This window comes from Lepidothrix coronata, unplaced genomic scaffold (assembly GCF_001604755.1).
Source record: "Lepidothrix coronata isolate B3197 unplaced genomic scaffold, Lepidothrix_coronata-1.0 Scaffold160, whole genome shotgun sequence".
Taxonomy (NCBI): Eukaryota; Metazoa; Chordata; class Aves; order Passeriformes; family Pipridae; genus Lepidothrix; species Lepidothrix coronata.
Genome location: NW_016690340.1, coordinates 1,591,418 through 1,616,530, shown reverse-complemented (window position 1 = coordinate 1,616,530; position 25,113 = coordinate 1,591,418). Strand labels below are relative to the sequence as shown.

The following is a 25,113-nucleotide window of genomic DNA, read 5'->3' as shown; positions in this document are numbered from 1 at the left end:
CCCAGGTCCTCCTCCCTCTTCCCTCCTCCCTCCGCATCCCTGCGCCGCCACCCGCAGCCTCGCCCGGCCGTGTGTGCCTGTGGGTGACCCCCCCCTCCCCAAAACCCACCCTCCCCAGGGCGCTGCGCCCCCCCCGCCCCGGCACCGAGACATGGCCCCCATCGGACTCAAGGCCGTGGTGGGAGAGAGTAAGATCCGCGTCCCCCGTGGGGTGTGGGGGGGTGGGAAACGCGGTTAAACTGCGCGGGGGTGGCGGGAGGAGGGGGGGGTCGGACTGGGGGGGCTGCCCTTGCCGGGGGTGGGGGGGATGCTGCGGATGCGCAATACGGACCCTCGGGGCGTGGGGGGGGACATGGGACACCCCCACGGGGGACGCGCCGATGGGTTTTGGGGGGGTTGGGGTCGTGGGTGCTGTCACCTTCCGGGGTTTATTTGTGGGATTTTTGCGGCTCTCGGGGGTTTTTTCTGCAGTGCTGGGGTGGGGAGAGAAAGAAGGGGTGGGGGAGAGGGAAGCGAGAGGCGCTGGAGCCCCTCCGCTGTGCCCCCCCCATCCCCCCGTGCCCCCCAAACAACCGCCCCACGGGGAGGGGGGGCTGAGCCCCGGGGGGGGGGCACAGGGCTGTGCAGACCACCCCCCTAAATCCCCCCCCCCAGCGCAGTGCCAGGCCGGGCCCTCCCGCTTTGTTCTGCAGCGAATCCCGCTGAAACGGCGATTTTTTTTTATTTTTGTCATTATTTCCATGATTATTATTATTATCATCATTATTTGCCCGGACGTGACTTTGCTCCCCCCCATCCGGGGGGCCGCCGTGACCCTCCCTTTCCTTCTTATCCCTCCCCAAGGCCGAACCCACCCCTCCGGCCTCGGGCATCCCGCGGGGGTCTATTCCCGGCCGGGAATATTCCCGGGAGCCGCGGGCGGGGGCACGGCACGATCGTTCCCCGGCTGCGCTTCCTCCTTCCCGGCTGTTGCAAGGCGATATTCTCCCGGGGGGAAGCGCGCCGGGAGGGGGGGGGTGGTTTTCCTCCGAAACGCCCGAGGCCGGAGGAGGGAAGGGGGAGCGACCCTTTCCCCCCGGGGGCAAAATTACGGCGGAAAAACTCCGCGTCGCCAAAAAAAAAAAAAAAAAACAAACGAGAAAATGGAAAAGCCGAAAGGGCAGGAACCGGTGGGAACTTCCCCCCGCAGCCATGAGCCTTCCTCCTCCTCCTCCTCCCCGCCTCTCGCAGGGTTTATTTCCGTGGCAGCGTGGCCAGACGCGGCCGGGTTTTTTTTATTATTATTATTATTTTATTATTATTTTATTGGTTTGGGGTGGTTGTTTTGGTTTTTTTTTGGCGTGCCGTCCGTGCCCGTGGGTGATTTCCCCCCCGCCCTCCCGCGCCCGCTGCAGATGGCGCGGCCGGGGCTGGTGGTGTGATCGGGTGGGTGGTGATTTTTTGGGAGGGGGGGGGGAGATTACGGGAGGGGGGGGGACAGCGCGGGGATTCCCGTGGGTTGATGGCCCTGCCGCGCTCCCCCCACCGTCACCACCCTCCCACCCGGGGATGGGGGGCTGCGACATCACCACCCCCCCCCCCGGTGCTGCAATGGGGATAAGAGCCCAAAATGGAAGGGGAAAGGCAGGGAAGTGTCCCGGTGTGTCTGTGCTGCAGGATGGGCTTTGGGGAGGGGGGAGGTTGGCTCGAGTGCTTTGCTGTGATTTATTTTGGGCAGGGGGGTGGTCCCCTCGCATCTGAAGTGGGGAGAGGGGCTGCCCCCAGCCCGGTTGGATGCGGCGAGTGGGGGGGATGGACCCGCCGCCCACTCACCCTCTGGCAGGGCCACCTCCGGTGCCCTCGGCGGAGAGGGGACAGAGCCCAGCGCCACTGCGTGTCCCTGATTTTCATTCATTGTCTCTGCGCTGGAGCGGGCTGGGGGGGAGCACAGACACACACACAGACACGCAGAGGTTCGAGGCAGCATCACGGAAATCTGGCTCAATCCTTCCCTCCAGGCTTTGGTGACAAACTGCTCCCTTCTTTCCCTGGGAAAAAAACAAAAAACAAAAAACAAAAAGAAAAAAATCATTCCAGACTGAAAAAATGATAATTCAGAGCCGGGCATCAGTTGCCGTAGCGGGGCTGGCAGGGGAGCGTGGGTGGGTGGAAGGAGGGAGCGGGGTTTGTGCAGGGAAAATGCTGCAGAGGAGCGAGGGATGGGACCCTGGAGGGGCATCCTGGGGGGCAGCCCTGCCCTCCCACGGGCATCAGGGTGCTGCCACGGGAAGCTCCTGGGCTTGGTGGGTCAGTACCTGCCTGGGGGGGCTGTTTTCAGGGGGAGCTGCTCCCCCTGAGTTAGGGTGAGCCTGCTCTCCAGACTGCCCCCATCCCTGGGCACCGGTGCGGCTGGCACGAGATTCCCTGGCTCCCACTGCGCCAGCCTGCCCTCGGGCTGGGACTCCCTGGAGGTTTTCCTGCAGGAGATGTTTGCTCCTAAGGAGCAGGAGGTCGGAGCCTGGGGCTGACCCTGAGGCAGGACATCTCTGCTGGGTTCCCTCCTCGTGAGGAAGGGAAGGATGGGAAGGATGGGAAGGATGCTGCCGCGTTGCCATGGCTCGCTCCGCCAGCCCCCCCTCCGGAGCTGCATTCTGCCCTGGCTTCCCTCCAGACCCGGATTATTCCTCTGACCAGCTGGTGCCATGACAAGACGGGTTTTGGAGGCCTCTGAGGAGGTGGCAGGCGGTGGGCAGGGGGGCGAGGTGGGTGAGTGTTGCTGGAGAAGGGCAGAGCTGGGCTGTGACCCCCCAGAGCTGTGGGGTGTCTGCTGGGGGGGCTGTCCCTGCACCTTCCTGCAGTGTCCAGCAGTGGTGGCTGCATCCCTCCAGGACTGGCTGGGGTTGGAGCTGAGTGCACTTGCCCCCAGAGGTGATGTCTGAGGACCAGGTTCCTTCTGCTGTGCCTTGTATTCCCTCTGTGCCACCTCCCAGCGAGCCCCGCTGGACAACCGAACACTGTGTCCTGGTGCTGGCTGGAAAGATCTCCCCCAAGCGTGGGTGAAGACACCCATCTCCAAATCTTCATCTGACCCCCCCCCCAGGTGGATATCCCTCCCATCCTCTTGTGCCCCAGAGCTCCTTGGATCTTCTCAGGGCAATCTGCCCCAAGCTTCCCCTGCCCAGCCTGGTCCTGGCTCTCCTGCAGCAGCCTGCAGTGGAGAGCAGGAGGAGGAGGAGGAGGAGGAGGAGGCTGGTTTTACTTCCCTGACCCATCAGCAGCGAGGTGAGATGGGCTGTGCTGTGGGGGTGACACCTGGGCAGTGCCCGCACCCACGGGGGGCTGCTGCAAGATGCATGGCTGGAACCTATGGAGGCTCTGGATCCCAAAACCCTGGACCCCTTCAACCTCCCCAAAGGCTTCTCCTGCTCCTGTTGCTGTCAGGGACAGCTGGGAGAAGCAGAGGAGCCCTGGGATAAGGAAGTGCCCCGCTGCCTTGCAGAGACAGCAAGAAAACACCTTTCCCCCAGGACACCAGCTGATCCTCCCACGGAGCATCCTCACCTGGGCAGCCTCCCACGGAGCCAACCTGTGCCAGGAGCCTCCTGCCAGGGCCAGGCTGAGGAGCCCCACAGCTAAATCCCACCTGGACAAGGCCCCAGCACCCACAGACAGCACCCACTGCCTGCCCTGTCGCTCTTGTCCCCATCATGTCACCCGTGTCCCCCTCTGTGCCTCTCCAGGGCCCACCCCTGCCTGGGTGTGCTGGGACGTGATGACTCAGGGTGCCAGGTTCATGCTGTGCTGCACTTCCAGGGACAGGGAGGAGGCACAGGCAGGGCTGGGGCACTGCCAGCCTCGGGGCACAGCCCTGGGGACCCGCTGCAGGGCGGCTGCTACGTGACTCACCCCGGCTGCTTGGGCACCTCACAGCTCCCAGCACCCCGTGCTGTGGGCACAGGGAGCTTCCAGGCCCAGATACCGCTCGTGGAGGGTGCTCTGGGCCCAGCTCAGTGCCCAGGATACAGTTTGTGTGCTGCCCCAGGTCTGGCAAGGCCTCTGCCAAGCAGAGGAAGAGGAGGCAGCAAAGGGCTCAGGGCTGCTGGGCCAGTGGGACCATTGCAGGGGTGCACATGGATCCTCCTGCCTGCATGGGCATGATCCCAGCCTGATGGAGAGGTGGATGGGTGAGGAGGAGAGGTCTCTGTGCTCTGTCCTCACCATGGATGGGAGCAGACCCTGAAACCAGTCACTTCCTGGGCAGCCCACCCTCCCAGTGCCCAGCTCCTGGGAGCCCACCAACCTGACAGGAACGGTACAGGAAGCTTGGCAAAGCCTCTGCTGGGGCCTGTAGCTCTGTCACCGGGATCTGTCTCACCTCCAGTGCCAGCTCTGTGTTGGAAAAGCTTGAAAAAACAGATACAAAATTCAGGACTCACCTTCACAGGCACTGCAGAGGATTTTCAGTCTCCACACCATGCTCTGCACCAGGAGCTGAGAAACTCTTGCCCATATGTGACCATGGAAGGTGACCAAGAGTGACAACCCTCAGTTTGGCAGGTCTGCATCCACCCACCAGTGTCTGCAAGGTTGAAAAAGCCTCTGCCACAGAGGACTTATTTCCCTCTTGAAAAGTGTGGTCTGGGTCTAAAATCCCCTGCACCTCTCAGGGAGGACGTCCCAGGAGAGATTCCCTCCTTCCTGCCACCAAATCAACACATTTAAAAGGAGAATCATCGTCACATGGCTTTTGGTTGCACGCTGAGGAGCAGATGCTGCGTCCACCAACTCACAGCTCAGGGAAGGAACTTGGCTCTGGAGAGTCCAAAAATAGATCAGGCTGAAGGTGCAGTGATTTGTGGGCTCCCACATCACCCTGTGCACACACAGACATATGGATGTGCACAGACACGTGTGCTGGAGGGTCTTTTCTGGAGCCCACCAGGTGGTTTGGCCTTGGGCCACTAAAGGAACAGTGAAGACCACTCAGAGCTGGAGCAACTCAGCCATCCATCAGCCCGTGCCTGGTGTCTGTGGGCACAGCCCAGCCTGGATTCCCACCAAGCCCAGCCTGAAGAGCCCCAGTGTGTTGGGTTTTTTCTCTGCTGTGGTTCAAGACGGAGCAGAACCGGCTCAAAAAGTCCTGGCCACACTTGTAGGAGAGAGTGACCCACCCCTGGGAGAAGGTGACCTCTCCTCCAGGTCGCTGTGACGCCCCATGTGTCCTCTCCTGCTGCAGGAGAGCTCTGGGCTCCTCTTGGCACTGAAACGCCACCCACATTGGCCACCCCACCAGCACCTACAGCCACCGACAGCCAGGGACAGACAGTGTCTGCTGGGGATGGAAACACCTGCAGGGAGAGGACAAGCACAAGGGGATGCCTTCAGCAGGGACCTGAAGGTCTGTGGGTCACTGGTTCTACCTGAACAGAGAGACCCTTCTGAACTCCCAGATCCTTGTGCAGACCCAAGGAAACTGCCAGGAGCGGTCACAGAATATCCTGAGCTGGAAAGGACCCACAAGGACCATCAAAGTCCAGCTCCTGGCCCTGCCCAGGATACCCCAACAATGCCACCACGTGCCCGATCCTGCAGTGAAAACCCTTGTGATTTTTACCCTGTTTCTCCAGGGCAGTCACAGTGATTCGTGGGTGTCATCAGGCTTTTCATTTCCCTTCTTTTACTTCTGGGTGTGTTACTCAACTTCTAGAGTTCAAGACCTCCAGGTCTCTGTTCTCCTCCTCTCCAGGCTGTGCAGGTTTCCTGAGGCTGTGGCCAGCAGGTATAAATACACAGATCCTCCAGGAGAGCAGTTCAAATAGGGAAAGGAGGAATTAATCACAGGTTACTACGATTAGCGTGACTAATCCGTGACTCTGGAGCCCCAGCAGAGCCACACAGGTCCCCAGAGCAGCACAAACACTGCTCAGCGTGGCTTCAACACGTGGTACTCGCACCAGCAGGCGGGAGGGAGAGCGTGGTGCTGCTCTGGGTGTGGGAATACTGGAGTTCACCTCCTCCAGGGCTGGGGAGAGGAGGATGAAGCTCAGCCTGGGCAGTTCTGCCCATGCAGGACTTCCTGCAGCTGGAGCAGCAGGTTCCCACGTGAGGGATGTGTCCCCCAGGAGGGCTGAGGGGTCCAGGTGGGCACAGTCCAGTGAGATAAGTGGGTGATCATGGACTGCTGGAGGGGAGATGTTTGAGACTTGCTTGGGTTATGGGCACTGCAATCTCCAGGCTCAAACCATCCTTGCGTGGTTCTTAGCTGTGCTGAAGGACATCAGGTGGGCTTGGCCTCCTGCCAGTGAAGTTATCTCCTGTCAGAATGGTCACTGAGGGCCATTCCTGTCATCCTGTGGTCCATGATGCCTGTTTTATTTGGGACAGCTTGGGGTTGGTGCTTGGAGAGCCCTGGCTGAGGATGTTCAGAGGTAGGGACGTGCTCCACTACATCCAGACATGGTTGTATCAGTGTAACATTCACACTGTCTTGAGCAATGAGTTAATGAACCAGCACAAAAGCAGTTGCCAGGCCAACCCAAAAGCCAAACGTGTTCGTCTGGGAGATGCAGCCTGACAGCTTTTTAGGAGAAGTGGGTCTTGAGCAAACCTCACTGTGGATTTCTGTGATCCGGCTCTCCGGAGCTGCTCAGGGATTTGGGATCCCAAAACGTGTGGAGAGTGAAAGGCCCATGACTGGGAGCACTCATCTCCTGTAGGACCTTGGGCAGTCCATGCCCACAGAGCAGCTCCATCTTCCTGTCCCACATCAGGCCCTGGTGAGGTCTGAGGGTGTGGCAGCAAAGGAGCATTTCTGAGCAGCAGGAGTTTGGTCTCACTGCTCCAGGAGGGAAGGGCTTGGCCATCACTGCTGGTGTGGGACAGGCTGGGGCCAGCACTAAAGCTGGAATGTCCCTGGCTGCAGCATCCCCCACTGGCCTGGTGTCCCAGGGTGGGGTGGAGGCCAGGACAAGGCTTTACTGCTTCCACCAGGGCTGCTCATCAGCTTCCAGGCTCGTTCTGAAGCGGGATAATGGACTTGGGGCATCCCAAAATGGGTCCATCTCAGCACAGGCCGTGCTTGGCCACAGCTTAGTTGGTGTGGGCACCAACCATGGAGGGGATGCTCCCTCTTCCCCCAGGTCCAGTTGCTGTTTCCCTGCCCGAGCAGGACAAGGCGGGGCTGGAGAAAGGCTGCCCAGGCAGCTCAGTATAAATAACCTGGGCTAAGCCTCTCGGAGGGAGGGATGGGCTCAGGTCCTACTAGGCCACCGTGTCACCAACCTGTGGCCCTGCTTGGACACGATGCAGGGGGTCATTTCCATGGCACGTGTCACCCCAAGGACAAGTCTCCCTGCAGGGGGTGGGTCCCATGAAGATGTGTCACCTCAAACGTGTCACCTGCATGGTTAGAGCGAAACTTTTAGGGCCATGTTGCTCCAGGGGTTCTCCATCCCACAGGGGAATTGTCCTGCCCTAACCATAGGCTCTGCTGTTGGAGGAGGGGTGCAGAGCTGTCTGTGTGGTCTGTTCTTGGTAGAAATTGGAATTAAAATTCTTCCAGCCTGAAGGAATAGATGTGACGTGGTAGGTCCGGACAAGCCAAGTGTTGGAGGTGCTCCATGAGTTGCTCGTAGTATTTTTTATTCCTAAAAGGTGGTTTTATCTCCAAGATGAAAAGCTTGGCTGTGAAAAGCTTGACTGTGAACATCACCAACTGATGCTGGAGCCCAACAACTCTTTGGGGACCATTTGGGGACATGGGTGGCAACATCTGACCCACTGATGAGGAATGTGAGGGCACCACTTGCTGGGAGGTGGCCTGGAGTGACTTGGGGACCTCAGGGAGTGGAGGAGCTGCCAAATCCCCTGGGAATCCAAACCACTCTTCCCTAAGCTGGGGGTTTGATGGCTGCTGCAAGGATATCCCAGAGCAGAAGCTCGTGGCCCTGTGTCCTCCAGGTGTGACACTCATCTCCAGTCTGTGCCCTTGGGCAGGGCCCTGGAGCCTCTTTGGAGGATGCTCTGTGGATCTTCCCCTTTCCCAGCTCTGCCTGGGCTCTGAGCTGCCTCTGGCAGCCAAATCTGACCCAAGGTGGAGGCAGGAGAGGACATCAGTGTAGGGAACAGCTGTGCCTGGGGGCCCATCTCTGACCAGGGTGTGAACACTCTGAAACCACAAAGCTCAGAGCAGTCACCCTCTGAGGCACCCAGTTCCTGCTCTGGGAGGCCCATCTTGGTGCCAGGATGGGGCTGGGGGACAGGACAGCACTTTTTGCAGCCAGGCAGGTGCTCCCCCTGAGCATCCTCCATCCAGCTCAGCCCATCCACGTGCAGAAGGGACACAGCATTCCCACAAAGCCAGGCACTGGAGACAAAATGTCCCCTGCAGCGAGGACAAGCTCAGGAGTGGCTGAGGCAGCAATTTGGGAGCCCTTTTCGGGCTTCCCTACCCTGGGTCCCCCATCCCTCCCTCTCCATAGCAAGTGGAGGGTGCTGAGAGCACCACAGGACCAACTCATGGGAGCCTTTGCTCCGACAGCACCTTCCCCTGGGCCCCAGGACGCTCGTTACCTCCTTCCTTCCTCCCTTCCTTCCTCCCAGCCCTGGATCAGGGCAGCATTCTCATCACAGGGGCAGGATCTCTTCCTGAAAAGGGATTTTCTTCCTGCCTGCTGCTTCTTCCCACCCCTTTCCCAGCTGGGATCTCTGCCTGGCACGTGGTGCACCACCCTGGCCCCCCGTGCTTTGCTGGGATGGGGCTGTGGGGTGGGATGGGGCCTTGTAAACAGCGCTGTTATTGCTGGATCCTTGCTCTGGGGAAGGAGCCAAACGTGAGTAATGGAGGGGAGGGGAGGGATGCCAGCACATCCCTCCTTCCCAGCCACGCTGCTGTGCCAGCCAGGCACCAGGGAGCAGGACTGGGATGCACAGGCAGCCCTCACTGCCAGCTCCTGCCCGTGGCAAGGACAGTTCCTGGTTCACTTGTTTGCTGTGTGGGTGACTGAATCTAGGTGGGCTTTGCCCAGCTCAGGTACCCAGTTACCCTCCATCCCCCCTTTCCCAGCCTGGAGCTGCCCTGCACCCCCTTTGCCCCTGGAGAGTGACCAAGGGCAGGCAGGACCCCAAATTCAAGGCCCTTCTGGGGCTCCCCTGAGGCGGATGGTGCTGGGAAGGAGGTGGATGTGCAGTGGGAAGAATGGCTGCTCCCAGGTTTTCCAGCAGGACAGACAGACAGAGATGCTCACAGGCTCCTGTTTTATCCCTGCTGGCACCAGTGCTGGGCTTTACCCTGGGGGTGACTCCCACAGGAAGGGTCCCAAGGCTGGCAGGGTGGCACCTTCAGCAATGGGATGCCCACGCCTCTGTTTTCTAATTTAGAAACATATTTAATTGGGTTTTAATTGGGCATTTCCATCCCTGTCCTGAGACCGGGGGTGGGGTCAGAGCAAAACCCTCGGGGATGGAATCCAGGGAGAAGCTTTGCACAGGGACATGGCACAGACTCTTTTCCTCAGGCTCAGCTGGGCATTCCCTGGCACATCCCTGCTCTATGAGGGGTGATGGTTCCTACCCCAGGGTCAAAGGGGACATTCAGGGTTTGGGGGGCACCTCACATCCCCCAAAACAGATGTTTAGGCAGCACGTGTGTCTGGCAGGAGGGCAAGGCTTAAAACCCCCTTCCTGCAACTCAGCCCCAAAGGTGGCATCCCCATCCCTCTGCCAGGGCCCCCTTGTGTTGCCTGAACCCCCACCCCATGGGGAGCAGCCCTGAGGGGTCCCTGAGGGGTCCCTGCTGTCCCAGCTGGTTGCGTAAGCCCGGCAGCCGCAGGAGGTGAAATGGGATTGTGAGGGATTACAAGGAACAGGCTCAGGCTGCTTGATTCTTGTTTCTAAAAGGAGCTCTTAAGCTGCTGTTGTTTTCCTGGCACTTTGGATTAGGGCTGAGACATGTGGGGTGGCCCCCAGGCTCCCCAGAGGGACCCCCAGACCCACCAGCCTGGGCTCCATCTGTTCGTGCCAAGCACGAGAGGAAAACAGGGCTGGGGGGAGACTGCCCCTCCCTGGGTACCCCAAAACTACCCCCATCCCCTCCCCACGGCCCCAGTTAAGGCACTGGGGGACTAAGGCTCACTCCCTACATCCCCAGTTAAGGCACTGGGGGACTGGGGCTCACTCCCCACGTCCCCAGTTAAGGCACTGGGGGACTGGGGCTCACTCCCCATGTTCCCAGTTAAGGCACTGGGGGACTAAGGCTCACTCCCCACGTCCCCATTTAAGGCACTGGGGCTCATGGTGGGGGGTTTTGTTACCTCTGGCACAGCCCCCCCAGCTGCTGACAGCCCCTGGGGTGTCCCAGGGTGGAAGCTGGGGTGCTCACCCCTCCCCATATTCCCTTTTCTTCCAGAGATTATGCACGATGTGATCCGGAAAGTGAAGAAGAAGGGGGAATGGAAGGTGAGCACCAAACCTTGGGGGGACCAGGAGAGGAGGAGGAGGGTGGGAGGGAGGGAGCAGGTGCAGGCAGGGAGTTCCCCAGGGTGGGGAAGGGGTGGGGAAGGGCAGCCCATGCCATGCCCCCCGCTCACAGCCCCTCTCCCCAGGTGCTGGTGGTGGACCAGCTCAGCATGCGGATGCTCTCCTCCTGCTGCAAGATGACAGACATCATGACAGAGGGCATAACCAGTGAGTACCAGCTCCCTGCAGCCCACAAACCTCCCTGTGGCAAGGGCAGAACCTCCTTCTGTACCAGAGGCATCTCCAGGCTGGCACAAGGCAAGAGGGCACAGCCCCCACCCAGCCCTACCCCACTTGGGATGGAGCCACCACACCTCCCATGGCTCGTGGGCAGCTCTTGGTGCCAGGCTGGTGTTCCACAGGTCCCTCCTTGCCTGCTGGGGCTGGAGCAGCCAGAACACCCTGTCTCCTGGCAGGGCCTCAATCCAAGGAGGAGACCAGGTGGTGTTTTGTGTCAGCCCTGTAAATAAATAGCTCCCTGCAACGCTCAGAAAGGAGAAGGAAACCCCAGGCTGGGCACTGGGAGGTGTTGGGGGCCCAGCTTGGGTAGAGGCACAGCATCACCCCCAGGTGGTTTCCCCTGGCAGGGAATGTGAGGATAAACCAAGGGAACAGCAGCATGGGAGCACAGACAGATCTGTGGCCCCTGGGACCTGGCCAGGTGCCCACACACACAGCAGAGACCATGGAGCTGGGATGGGGTGGGTGCATCTCCTGAGTGGGCAGGGGTGAGTGCCAGGGCATGTTTTGGACATGGAGGGGTTGGCAGGGCTGGCCCTGTGCTGCCATGGGATATCCAACAACCCCCACATCCCCTGTGCTGCTGGGGGCTATCCAACAACCGTGGGGTATCCAAGTGCCCCTGCCCACACTGATCCCTGCCCACACTGATCCCTGCCACGATCCCTGTTTCTCCCCCCAGTTGTGGAAGACATCAACAAGCGCCGGGAGCCGCTGCCCAGCCTGGAGGCCGTTTATCTCATCACCCCCTCGGAGAAGGTGAGGACACAGGGTGGGGTGCCCAGAATTTGGCAAGGATGAGGCAGTGGGATGTCCGTGCTGGGATGGGCAGCTGTGCCCACAGGAAGCATCCTGGCTCCAGCAAGGCCAGTGGTGCCTCTGGGACAGTGGGATGGAGGTGCAGAGCTCCCCCTGTGCCAGGAGGGAGGACGCTGGGTGATGCTGCTGAGATGCCCTGGGTGCCACCCTGCCCAGCCCAGCTGATCCCTCTCTCTTCCAGTCCATCCACTCCCTCATCAACGACTTCAAGGATCCCCCCACCTCCAAGTACAGAGCTGCCCACGTCTTCTTCACTGACTGTGAGTACCCAGAGCAGGGGGAAAGTCATTAATGGGGTGCAAGCAAGCAGGGACGAAGGGAGGAGGGAGGGAGGGGGGATGGATGGAGAGAGGATGGAGGGATGGAGGATGGAGGGAGGGAGGATGGAGGGATGGAGGATGGAGGGAGGATGGAGGAAGGGAGAATGGAGGGAGGGAGGATGGAGGGAGGGAGGATGAAGGGAGGGAGAATGGAGGGAGGAAGGGAGGATGGAGGAGAGAGGATGGAGGGAAGGAGGACAGAGGGATAGAGGAATGGAGGATGGAGGGAGGCAGGATGGAGGGATGGAGGGAGGGAGGATGGAGGGAGGGAGGATGAAGGGATAGAGGATGGAGGGAAGGAAGATGGAGGGAGGAAGGGAGGATGGAGGGAAGGACAGAGGGATAGAGGAATGGAGGATGGAGGGAGGCAGGATGGAGGGATGCTGAGCTCTACCCTCCTCCCCCCCTCCCAGCCTGTCCCGACGCCCTGTTCAACGAGCTGGTGAAGTCCCGCGCCGCCAAGGTCATCAAAACCCTGACGGAGATCAACATTGCCTTCCTCCCCTCCGAGTCCCAGGTGAGGCCGGGCTGGGCACTGTCCCCACTGGGGTGCTGCAGGGGATGGCACTGCCAGGGGATGCTCTGGGTCCTTCCCCAGCCCGTGGGGGTTTGTGTAACAGCTCTGCATCCCGGGCTGGCTCCCCGGCCCCGCTCAACCCTTCCTCCCTGTCTCCTGGGATTACTTCCCGGGCTGATCCGCCCCCGGGGGATTTGGCTGGTGCCCTGCCTTGGCCCTGTGCCAGCAGCTGCTGTTGGCCAGCTCTGCCTCCCCACCAGCCAAGGGCACCAGGGAGTTGGCCCCGTGCCATGTGCCCCAGCTGGGCACACGGGGGTTCAGGGGGACAGTGGTGCCAGACCCGCTTGGTGCCATCAGCCCTTCAATCCTCAGCATTTCTGGGCAGTGGCATCTCTTGGCATCTCCATGTGTGGCCAAATTGGCTTCTGGTCCTTACTGGGGGCACAACTGGGGAGCAGTGTGTCCCTGCCACTCCTGGGTCTCTGATTCCTTGCCTGGGAGCAGGTGACTGCTGTGGGTAGGGGGTCTCCTGCCCTGCTCTGCTCACCTGGGGGGTACACATGGAGCTGGAGCTGGGGTCCAGGGAGCCCATCAGGGTAGGGACTGTGCCATGGAGCTGGAGCTGGGGTCCAAGGAGCCCATCAGGGTAGGGACTGTACCATGGAGCTGGAGCTGGGGAAGACATCAGGGCCCCGAGCTGGCAGCTGAAAGCCTGAGGGATGCCCTGAGCAACACTGAGCTCTGGCTGCCCTGTCTCAGGCTCAGCTGGGACCTTTATCTGGGCATGAATCCGGTTCCCAAACCCACCCAGGGCTGCTCTCCTCCAGACACCCCCTCTGACCTCCCTCCCACCTCCCCCAGGTTTACTCCCTGGATTCAGCTGACTCCTTCCAGAGCTTTTACAGCCCCCACAAGGCGCAGATGAAGAACCCGATCCTGGAGCGGCTGGCGGAGCAGATCGCCACGCTCTGTGCCACGCTCAAGGAGTACCCAGCCGTGCGGTACCGGGGGTAAGGGCGGCGTGGGGGCACCCCTGGGACCTGCCCCGCTGCCCCAGCAGCACCAGGGTGTGCCCAGCACGGGGCAGGGGTGAGGCCGTGCTGTGCCCGGTGCTGCTCCGGGCGTGGGGGTGGTGGGACGGACAGACAGACGTCTGTGCTCAGGGTGAACAGGCTCAGGGTTGATGCTCTGCAGAGCTGGGGGTGTTGGGACTTAAGTGGTGCCACGGCAAAGTGGAGCTCAGCAGGGAGAGGTGGGAATGGGCAACCAAACCTGCTCAGGTCTCTCTCCCATGAGCCAAGGGAAGGCGATGTCGCCTCCCCATGCCATGCCCTGGGGAGCTGACCTGAGCCCCTGCCTCCCCCAGGGATTACAAGGACAATGCCATGCTGGCACAGCTCATCCAGGACAAGTTGGATGCCTACAAGGCTGATGACCCCACCATGGGCGAGGTGAGTGGGGATGGTGCCCCGGGGGAGGGTGTGAGGGTGATGCTTCGCTCCTGAAGTCCCGCTCGAGCTCTGCCCCAGGGCAGTCACAGACCCCGAGCAGGGATCCCAGAACAGCTTCTCCTGAGGACCTGTGGGGCTGGTGGAACCCTCAGCCTCAGTGTTGACGGCTCCCCTGGCTCCACAGGGTCCAGACAAGGCTCGCTCCCAGCTCCTCATCCTGGACCGTGGCTTCGATCCCGCTTCCCCGGTGCTGCACGAGCTGACCTTCCAGGCCATGAGCTACGACCTGCTGCCCATCGAGAACGATGTCTACAAGTGAGTGCAGCACTGCCATGCCCTCCACCCCCGTGGGCCCCCCCAGTCCAGCCCTCCAGCAGGGGTTGGAAGCTCAGCATCCCTCCGTCCATCACGAGTCATCCGTTGGGAGCCACCGGTCCTGCCTGCAGTCTGGCACCTGGGATGGGCAGGACTGGGGCAAAAGGGGCTTTTCCAGCTGTCAGCCCTTGGCCCCTTCCCTGCATTTAGTAGGTGAAGGGGTACAAGAAGGTGAGAGTTGAAATAACTTCACCTTGCTGCTGGCAGAGCCAGGAAGAGCCCCAGTGTCCCGCCATGTCCCCCCATGTCCCCCCATTTCCCTAAGCCCAGGCAGTGAGGGGGCTGTGTGCCCCCTCAGCCCCATTCCCACCATGACACTCCCTCCCCTTTTCCCAGGTATGAGACAAGTGGCATTGGAGAGGCCCGGATTAAGGAGGTTCTCCTGGATGAGGATGACGACCTGTGGGTCACCCTGCGCCACAAACACATCGCTGAGGTGTCCCAGTGAGTGTCCCCATGGGCTGTTTGCCATCTGGGTGGGACATTGGCTTGGCATTGCCACCCACCCCTCTGTGAGGGTCCCCTCCCTGCTCACAGCTCTGCCCTCCTCCTCTCCCCAGGGAGGTGACCCGGTCCCTGAAGGAGTTTTCTTCAAGCAAGAGGATGAACACGGGTGATAAGGTGACCTGGCTGCATCTGCCAAGCCAGGGATGGGCATCCAGGGGCCTCAGCCATGGGCTGGCACATGGTGGAGTCTCCTGGGGGCACCCAGTGGGCATCTCTGCAAAGGGACAAGGGTGCTCAGGTCCCTGATGGGGGGAGATGGTTGTGGGGTGTCAGCCCTACACCCAGGGCTGGGGAAATGGGGTTCCTTGGGAGGGCACCACACCACAGGGATCAGTTTGCCCCAGGACAAGGTCCGTGTACCCCCCCAGCAGCTGCCTCTGTCCCCAGGCTGTTCCCTTGCAGAGCCCCTGAGCTGGTGGCAGTGGGGGGACCCTGGTGGAAATAGGATGTTGAAGTGACCAGGAGCTGAAAGGACCATCTCAGCCCCAGCCAGGCACAGGGTGGGCCCAGGGGAAGGTCCTTGAGGGATTTGTCCCCCTGACACTCCAGTTCACAGAGCTGCAGGACCCCCCTGCCCCTCAGCTGCAGCCGAGGAGACCTGGCAGTGACACATCAGGTGTCACCAAACCCCCGTGAGGGGGTCACATGGGCACAGAAGTCCTTGGTGGGGTCATCCCCTCTCTGCCCGCGGCCCCCAAGTCCCCGAGGGAGAGTGACCACGTCCCCTTCCCTCGCAGACCACCATGAGAGACCTGTCCCAGATGCTGAAGAAGATGCCACAGTACCAAAAGGAGCTCAGCAAGGTATGAGGAGGGGGGATTGTGTTTGGTGACTGGGCCCACCCGGGGAGCAGGGGGAGGCAGCACTCCCCGGAGTGTCCCTGGCCGTGGGTGGTGGCACAGGGACCTTTGGCTGCTGCCAGCACTGCAAGGGTGGCCCCTCGTGTCTCCCCAGTACTCCACCCACCTGCACCTGGCTGAGGACTGCATGAAGCACTACCAGGGCACTGTGGACAAGCTCTGCAGAGTCGAGCAGGTACCAAACCAGCCCCCCCAGCCCCACATCCCCCCTGGCAGCACCGTCCTGGCAGGGTGGAGGGGGGATGAGCACGTGTGTTCTCTGCAGGACCTGGCCATGGGCACCGATGCCGAGGGCGAGAAGATCAAGGACCCCATGAGGGCCATCGTGCCCATCCTGCTGGATGGGAATGTCAGCACCTATGACAAGATCCGCATCATCCTGCTCTACATCTTCCTGAAGAACGGTGAGGACACCTGGGCAGGGGTGGCTGCTGGCAGCTCCCAGCTTTGGCCAGGATAAGCCAGATGGAAAAGCCCAGCCCTGCCTCCCTGAGGAGCACCAGGCTGGGTGTCCTAAGGCAGCAGTGGAGCTGTATCCCCGTGGAAGGGCTGTACCCCGTGGAAGGGCTGTACCCCGTGGAAGGGCTGTATCCCCATGGAAGGGCTGTATCCCCATGGAAGGGCTGTTCCCCATGGAAGGGCTGTACCCCATGGAAGGGCTGTTCCCCATGGAAGGGCTGTATCCCCATGGAGGGGCTGTACCCCATGGAAGGGCTGTATCCCCATGGAGGGGCTGTACCCCATGGAAGGGCTGTACCCCCATGGAAGGGCTGTATCCCCATGGAAGGGCTGTATCCCCATGGAGGGGCTGTATCCCCATGGAAGGGCTGTATCCCCATGGAGGGGCTGTACCCCATGGAGGGGCTGTACCCCATGGAGGGGCTGTATCCCCATGGAGGGGCTGTACCCCATGGAAGGGCTGTACCCCCATGGAAGGGCTGTATCCCCGTGGAGGGGCTGTTCTCCATGGAAGGGCTGTACCCCATGGAAGGGCTGTACCCCATGGAAGGGCTGTTCTCCATGGAAGGGCTGTATCCCTGTGGAAGGGCTGTATCCCTGTGGAAGGGCTGTACCCCATGGAGGGGCTGTATCCCTGTGGAAGGGCTGTATCCCTGTGGAGGGGCTGTACCCCATGGAGGGGCTGTATCCCCATGGAGGGGCTGTACCCCATGGAAGGGCTGTAGCCCCGTGGAAGGGCTGTGTCCCCATGGAGGGGCTGTACCCCATGGAAGGGCTGTACCCCATGGAGGGGCTGTATCCCTGTGGAAGGGCTGTATCCCGTGGAGGGGCTGCACCCCATGAAGGGGCTGTATCCCATGGAGGGGCTGTACCCCATGGAGGGGCTGTACCCCATGGAGGGGCTGTACCCCATGGAAGGGCTGTACCCCATGGAGGGGCTGTATTCCCGTGGAGGGGCTGTATCCCTGTGGAAGGCATTCCTCAGGACACCATGTCCCCATTGCACTTGCAGGTATCACCGAGGAGAACCTGAACAAGCTGATCCAGCACGCCCAGATCCCAGCAGAGGACAGCGAGATCATCACCAACATGGCCCACCTCGGGGTGCCCATCATCACAGACGTGAGTGTGCCCTCTGTGTGCTCCTGCTGCCCTCTGGGAGGGAGGGAGGACCCTGGCTCTGTTCTGGGAGCCACAAACCCCCCCGGGATGCCCCTGGCACCCCTCTGGGCGGTCCCCCTGCCGCAGCCCCCGTGTCTCAGGGTGCCCCTGTGCTCCCTGTGCCCAGTCCACCCTGCGCCGCCGGAGCAAGCCCGAGCGGAAGGAGCGGATCAGCGAGCAGACCTACCAGCTCTCCCGATGGACCCCGGTGATCAAGGACATCATGGAGGTGAGCCAGCAGGGACAGGGCTGAGGGGGCAGAGCAGGGACCCCAGATCCACCCAGGAAGGGACCTGCAGAGACCTGGCTGCTCTTAGCCAAACCCTGACACCTCTCCCCGACACGGGCCCTCCAGGCTGGGATTGGAATATTTTGGGGGGGCTTTCCTGGCCTCCATGAGCATGCTGGCCCCAGGTAGGATGTAAGCTTGCATGACATCCCTGCAGCACAAAATGCAGTAACAGACTGGTTGGTTGTGTGTGTTTGTGCCACCCGTGTGTGCCACCGTGGGCACGGCTGGGTGGCCTCATCACAGCCTTGCCCATGTCCCAGCTGACCCAGGGGACAGGGATGGCTCTGCACAGCTGTGCCTGTGCCCACAGGAGCTATCCCAGGAGCTCTGTGCTCAGGTAGCCCTGAGCAAAGCCAAAAAGTGAGTTTTTCCAGACATTGCCTTTTTCCTGACCCGCTCCCTCCCTCCCACCCCTCAAATCAGGGTGTCCTCCTTGGTTCTGTGCAGAGCTGGGGGATCCCAGGCACCAAAACCAGTCCCCAACACAGACATTTCACTCGCTCAGACAGACAGACAGACCCTGGAGCCACATTTTAGGGAGGAGGATATCAGTGCTGCCTCTGCTCCCAGGCACTGAGACAAGCAGAGCCTCAGCTCCCTTGATTCCCAAAACCACAGAGCTCATGCTTTCCTTTTTCACAAACTCCCTGGGGGTGGCTTCATACCCAGGACACCACTAAACCTCATCCCCAGGGCCAGAGGGGCCTGCCCAGGGCAGCAGCACCTCACCAAGGTCTCGTGGGTGGCATTAACCCCCCAGCACTGGTGAAGCAGCAGGGAGGGGATCACAGGGGAGAAACCTCCAGCTCAGCTCATGCCCCTGAGCTTCCCAGGAGGGGAATCCTGGGCACAGCCCTCCTGAGGGGCTCTGGGGCCAGAGGCTGTGCCTGGCTCCTCGCTGACCCTGAGTCCATGGCTGTCTGCCCACAGGATGCCATCGATGACAAGCTGGACACCAAGCACTACCCGTACATCTCCACCCGCTCCTCCGCCTCCTTCAGCACCACTGCCGTCAGGTGGGTCACACCATCCTCCCCCTGGGCATCCTCACCTGGATCAGGGTCCCCCCATCCTCCCCTGGGCACCCTCACCTGGATCAGGGTCCCCCTGTCCTCCCCCAGTGCATCCTCACCAGGATCACCATCAGCATCCATCCCTGCTGGCCCCAGGGGCTGGATCCAGCAGCAGGTCTGTGAGCTGCTCTGTGCTCATTCGGGCATCCAGTAGCTCAGTTTTCCCTCAGGCATCCCATTCCTCAGTTTCCCTTCAGGCATCCCATTCCTCAGTTTCCCTTCAGGAAAACTGGAATCCCATGCCTCCATTTCCCTTCAGGCATCTCGTGCCTCAGTTTCCCTCCAGACAACCTGCGCCTCTGTTTCCCTTTAGGAGTCCCATGTCTCAGATTCCCTCCAGACATCCCATTCTCCATTTTCCCTCCAGACATCCCCATACCTGAGTTTACCTCCAGCTTCCCTCAGTCATCCCATGCCTCAGTTTCCCTCCAGACATCCCATTCCTTGTTTTCCCTCCAGACATCCCATGCCTGATTTTCCCTTCAGTCATCCTGTATCTCTGTTTCCCTCCAGACATCCCGTGTTTCCATTTCCCTACAGGAATCCCATACTTCCATTTCCCCCAGGCATCCCATTTCTCAGTTTCCCCCCAGACATCCCATTTCTCAGCTTCCCTGCAGACATCCCATTCCTCCATTTCCTTCCAGCCATCCCATTCCTCCATTTCCCTCCAGACATCCCATTCCTTGTTTTCCCTCCAGCCATCCCGTGCCTGATTTCCCCTTCAGGCATCCTGTATCTCAGTTTCCCTCCAGCCATCCCATTCCTCAGCTTCTCTCCAGCCATCCCATTCCTCAATTTCCCTGCAGCCATCCCATTCCTCAATTTCCTTCCAGACATCCCATTCCTCCATTTCCCTCCAGACATCCCATTCCACAGCTTCCCTCCAGCTATCCCATTCCTTGTTTTCCCTCCAGACATCCCATTCCTCAATTTCCCTGCAGCCATCCCATTCCTCAGCTTCCCTCCAGCCATCCCATTCCTCAGCTTCCCTGCAGCCATCCCATTCCTCAATTTCCTGCAGACATCCCATTCCTCAGTTTCCCTCCAGCCATCCCATTCCTCACTTTCCCATCCCATAACCTCCTGCGCTCACCGCTGGAAAACCGCGCTCCGCCCGCCCCACCTGGGAGCAAACCAGCTCGTTCTTTAGCCGAGAGGTGCTGCCTCGTGCCCTCCTTCACCCTCCTCTTCCTCCCTCAGTGCCCGCTACGGCCACTGGCACAAGAACAAGGCTCCTGGCGAGTACCGCAGCGGGCCCCGCCTCATCATCTTCATCCTGGGCGGGGTGAGCATGAACGAGATGCGCTGCGCCTACGAGGTGACACAAGCCAGCGGCAAGTGGGAGGTGCTAATAGGTGAGTGGGGACCCCCCGGGCCCACCCCTGGGTGCTGCCTGTGCTCATCCCACGCTCGCATCCCGCCGGTTCCCGGCTCCAGACGGCTGCGGGAGCTGGGACTCGCCGGAAGGGTTTTCTACCTCGTCCGCTCCCATCCGGGTTGCGCCACTCCACCCATCCTCATCGGGGCTCCCCTGGTTGGTTTGGCCTGAGCAGGGCTGGGTGAGAGGGAAGGAGGTTTTGGCAGCTCCTGTTGCGCCTGTGTTGCTCGTTCTTGGGGTCATTAGAGGAAGGAAAAAGCAAACCACGAGTTGTGCAAATGGGAGATGTGTTTTCCTGTTGGGCAGGACAAGGGCTCACGGGTGGCATTTACCCCAGCAGCGGGTCCCTCACCCCAGGCAGGGATCAGAGGGGTGAAACCTCCAGCTCAGCGCATGCCCCTGAGCTTCTCAGGAGGGGAATCCTGGGCACAGCCCTCCTGAGGGGCTCTGGGGCAATGACATTTGTGTGCTCAGTCTCAGCATCCCAGAGGGGCCGTGGGTCAGGCAGAGAGGACACAGTGGAAGCTCTACCAGATGTTAGCAAGGAGCTTTTAGGTGCCCTGAAATTCCTCTGGGAAGCAAGGCTTGGAATACACACCTTGTAGGGCAGGGGCAGGTTCCCCTCAGCGTCTCATCCGGATTCCTGGTCCCTGAATTCTTGCCCAGGATGGCTGGTGGAGCCTGTTGTTGGCATCTCATCTGCTCCTTGGGAGCAGCATCCCATCTCCATGACCTCCTGCTGCCCATGGATGTGTCCCCCCTGTCACTGGACACCCATCCCAGCTCCATCCCATCCCATCCCATCCCATCCCGCCTCTCTCCGGGGACCATCCCCTGCATGCGCCTCCGATGCTCTGGGTCCACCCGTGTCCTTCCTCACCCCAAAAGCAGGTGGTGGTGGTGGTGGGGGAGCCTCGGCACGGCCGTCAGCCCCGCTCTGTTCTCCTGCAGGTTCTACTCACATTCTCACTCCCACCAAATTTCTCATGGACCTGAGGCACCCCGACTTCAGGGACTCCACTAGGGTATCATTTGAGGATCAGGCTCCAGCAATGGAGTGAGCCAAAGAAAACCAAGTAAAGGCAGCTTATTAATGAAAAAAGAAACTCTTCCTCCCCGAAGGGTTTTCTTTGATTCTTCCGGTCCTCCTCTCTCTGGTTGTTGCGTTGGGCCCTGGGGGGTTCTCCGATAAGAAAATGCTTGCGGTTCCTCCTGCCAGGTGGAAAAGCTCCCAGTGTCGCTCCATCACCCCTCTGCCATGTCTCTTGGCCGGGCCTGGCCGGCTCCTTCATGCCACCAGTCCCCCCCTCGCCAGGGCTGGGGGCGGCGGGTCGGGGTCCCGCCTGCCCAGGGAGGTGTCCCAGGGCCGGGCAGGGGGATGGAACACCCCGGGATGCTGCTGCTGGAGCAGGGCAGGGGGTTGAGTGCCCGGGGAAGAGCAGGCAGCAATGGGCACAGGGTGGAGACCCCAGCACAGGCTGGGCGCTGCCGTGGCTGCAGGGCTGGAATCCCCAGGCAGCTCAGGTTTGCTCTTGTGGCAGTTGAACCCCTTGGATGGGCAGGAGCCCCCTGAGGTTGTAGACCCCCAGACCTTCTGCTGGGGTTTAGCTGCTGGTGGTTTTCCTGGTGAGACTCCCCGTGGCATCCCCTGTGTGCTGGGCTGGCGTGGGCAGTGTGGTGGGTGCAGCAGAAGGCAAGAGCCCTTTTCCTCCTCGCCTCTCACCCGTCCCCTTCCCAGCCACCCCTCTGATCCCAGGGTGCTCCCTGCAGGCTGGGGGACCTGTGGAATGACCCTCCATGCCTGCTGCTCCCTGGGGACCTATGGAATGTCGCTCCATGCCAGCTGCTCCCCGCTGCCCACCCACATCCCCCACCTCGCCCTCCTGCATCCCCGAAGGTTCCAGCAGTGACCCCGCTGCCACGACCCCCCTGCACAGGCACCTCCCCGTCCCGCCAGCTCCATCCATCGCCTTCATCCCTCCCTCTCCCCCCCTTTCCCGTTGTCCACGCCCCCACACGCCCCTTCCCCTTCCCCACAGACGTGCATTTCCCCGCAAGCATTTCCAGCGGCGCGGGGCCGCCGCCGCCAGGTAAGGGGGGCCCGGGACAGCGGGAACGGGGAGGGGGAGGCGTCCCAAACCCATCACTGATTCCTCACCCCCCCACACCCCTTTTCCTCTGCTCCCACAGGGTCCACGCACATCCTCACCCCACAGAAACTGCTGGACACGCTGAAGAAACTCAATAAAACAGAGGAAGAGAGCAGCAGTTAAAAGGAAACGCCGTCACCACTCGATGCCGACCCACGTCCCCGCCGGGCGCCCGGCCCCGGGTGCCACCCTGCACCCAGCGGGCACAGCTTCTCTCTCTTGTTCTTGTGTTGACCCCTCCCCTCCCCTCCCGCTGCCTCCTCCCCACCCCCATCTCATTTTATCCACAGGGAGGGGACAACAGCCAAAAAAAAAAATAATATATATATATATATTAAGAAAATGGATGCATTGTGTTTAAGAGAAAAAGGAAAAAAAAAAAATCTATATATTTGTAGCTGCAGCCGTGGGAAGCACCCAGGAGCTCGTTGCTGAGTAACCATCTGCCCATTGCTAGTGAATATGGTGGGAAAATAGTGGGAAAACACCGTTTTTTGGGGGAAGTTGCTCCTCACTGGGGTCCTGTGGGGGTGGAAGGATGGATGGACGGGCACCCCACATCACTCCAGCTGGCGCAGGATGGGGGGTCCCCCCCCCCACCTGCTGTCCCATGGCTTTTTGGGGTGGTGGGAGCCCCTGCCAGCTGTGCCCAGGGGTGGGTGGGGGTGTGAGGGAGGTGCAGCCGGGACACTCCACGCTGTGGCAATTCCCATGTGAAAAGGGACCAAAACGGTCAAAACTTGGAGATGGGGCTCGTTCGCTTGCACGGCCACTGCTCTGCCCTGCTCAGCCTGACCTCCTCCTCTCTGGGGACTCCTTCAAATATATATATATATATAAAATATTTTTTATATATATATATATAGAATATCTACCCCTGGATACCTCTCCATCCATCCCAAAGGAAGCTCAGTGCCCCGTGCCCGGCCCCACTCGTGTCGTCCCGTGGTGAAGCGTTTCTGAGCCTGCCATCGCCCCGAGGCCCCCCCCAAAAATCCTTCTGGGCCCCCTTCCCAAACCCTCTGGGGCCTCCCCAACCCTCTGAGCCCACTCCAAACCCTCTGAACTCCCCTAAACCCTCCAGGTCTCTCCAACCCTCTGAGCCCACCCTGAACCCTCTGGGCCCACCCCGAACCCTCTGGGCCCACCCCGAACCCTCTGGGCCCACCCCGAACCCTCTGGGTCCACCCCAAACCCCTCTGGGCCCACCCCAAAACCCTCTGGACTCTGTGTATATTAATGACTGTGTCTCGTGACGTTCTTACAAGCTTGGTGTATAGTGATTTCCCCAAACCTCTTGATTTTAGTTGGGCTTTTTTTATTTCCCACCCCCTGGATTGCCCCCCCTTCCCCTGCCATTAGATGCACTGCAATATTTTGGGGTCTATGGTTTTGTTCTCTCTCCCCCCGAAGGCTGTGACCCCCCTCTTCCTTCCCCCAAATTGCTCTTTCTTGCCTCGTTGGTGGTTAGCCCCCCCTTCCCTCCCTGTCTGCTCCTTGCCCATAAAGTTAAATATATATTTTTAGGGCAAAGGCTGTATCATTGCACTGATATTTGTTGGTTCCCCCCTCGGTCCTCCCAGCCCGTTTTTGTTCCTTCTTGGTTTAGCAATGCAAACGCTTCAGGATCTTGTATGTTGGACATTATTATAATTATTATTATTTTTTTTTCTGTTACAGTTATTTATATAAAAAATAATTTATCAAAAAGGAAAACTTTAAAAAAAAAAATAATCTAGTCTGTCTTGGAACTTGTTTACCTTGAAATTACTGGAATCTAAATGTTTGAAAGTGTTGAAGCACAAACATGTATCATCTCTGTATATCTGTTCTTCTGTACTAAAGCACTCGAGTGACTAAATAAAAGCGATCTCCATCCCTAGTGCAACTGGGGCTGTGCTGTGCCACTCATTGGGGGCCAGGAAAACAGGGAAAAGATGTAGGGAAATAACCCCCCCCAGCCCCACACGCCTCCAAGAGAGGGATCCTGGCGTGGTGATGCCAAAACTCCCCCCGAGAAACGGCTTTGGAAAGGAAAATAAGCACACAAGGTCATCCAACCACATTTATTTCCTTCAAAAATAGGTGATTTCTTAGTACAAAATACCAGCCCAGTGGCTCTGCTGGGCGTTAAAAAATAGGGGATGAGGAAAAAAACCCATTATTTTTCTCCTGGCTGCTGCATTTGGGATAGTTAAACGTGCTTCCCATCGCACCCTGGCTGGGCTGGGGGGGGGTCACAGCTTCCAGCTGGGGACACAGGCACGAGCAGAGGCAACCAGAGACACAGAAACCCTCTTTAAAATCCCCCCAACCCACCCCTGTCCCTCCAAAAAGGCCAGGGGGTAGGGGGCAGTCCCATTCCCAGCCCCTCCCTGGGGGGTGCAGGATCAGGCTCAGGGATTGCTCAGGAAGGCTCCGGACCTGAGGAACTCTCTGGGGGTGGCACTGATCCCACCCCCCCCAAATGGGGGTCTTTGTACCACAAATAAAAGCAAAAATAAATACGTTTGACACTGGCTCTTCAGGTAGGTCCTACAGATAAACAGAGCTGGGGTGCCACAGGAGGTGCTGGAGGGGTTTGACTGGACCCATCCCAGGAAAAGCTGAAATTCCTTAAAAAAAAATAGGCATTAACTCATTACAAACCCAGCTGGGAGGGACAGGGGCTCTGCAGACCCCTCAGCACCACGTCTACCCCCAACTCAGTCTTGCAGGGTGATTTTTTTCCCTCTACCAGACTGCATTCCCTGGCAATCCCAGGGGAAAACCCCAAATCCTTCATTTCATTTTCGTCCTGGATGATGCTGTGGGTGGCCACATCCAGGGATGTGGGCAAAAAAGCCCCACAAATGCCCTAAAGGTTGTGCTGGAAATGAAAACCAAAATATATATATATATACATATGTATCTATGTAAAGATTTATATAGAGAGATATCTCTGTCTTTCTAGAGATATATATCTAAATATAGACAGACATGGATTTATCTCTGTCTAGATATATCCATATATA

General features: G+C 59.7%; 1 protein-coding gene across 2 annotated transcripts; it reads left to right on the top strand.

Moving 5' to 3' along the window:
• The first annotated feature begins 6 nt into the window (after positions 1-6).
• STXBP1 (syntaxin binding protein 1) lies at positions 7-22,652 on the top strand. 2 transcript variants are annotated; one of them, XM_017829217.1, is made up of 20 exons: positions 7-188; positions 10,385-10,434; positions 10,581-10,662; positions 11,417-11,493; positions 11,735-11,813; positions 12,287-12,390; positions 13,252-13,400; positions 13,757-13,841; positions 14,026-14,156; positions 14,553-14,660; positions 14,777-14,837; positions 15,461-15,526; positions 15,678-15,758; positions 15,849-15,987; positions 17,055-17,164; positions 17,331-17,432; positions 18,426-18,511; positions 19,772-19,926; positions 20,901-21,025; positions 22,140-22,652. In XM_017829217.1, exons 1-19 carry the CDS (start codon positions 152-154, stop codon positions 21,008-21,010), a joined length of 1,812 nt encoding a protein of 603 aa, XP_017684706.1. In that variant the 5' UTR covers positions 7-151; the 3' UTR covers positions 21,011-21,025; positions 22,140-22,652. The 2 variants fall into 2 exon arrangements, with proteins under 2 accessions (XP_017684706.1, XP_017684707.1); XM_017829218.1 differs by lacking the exon at positions 20,901-21,025 and having other exon boundaries at positions 8-188.
• Positions 22,653-25,113: the final 2,461 nt, after the last annotated feature.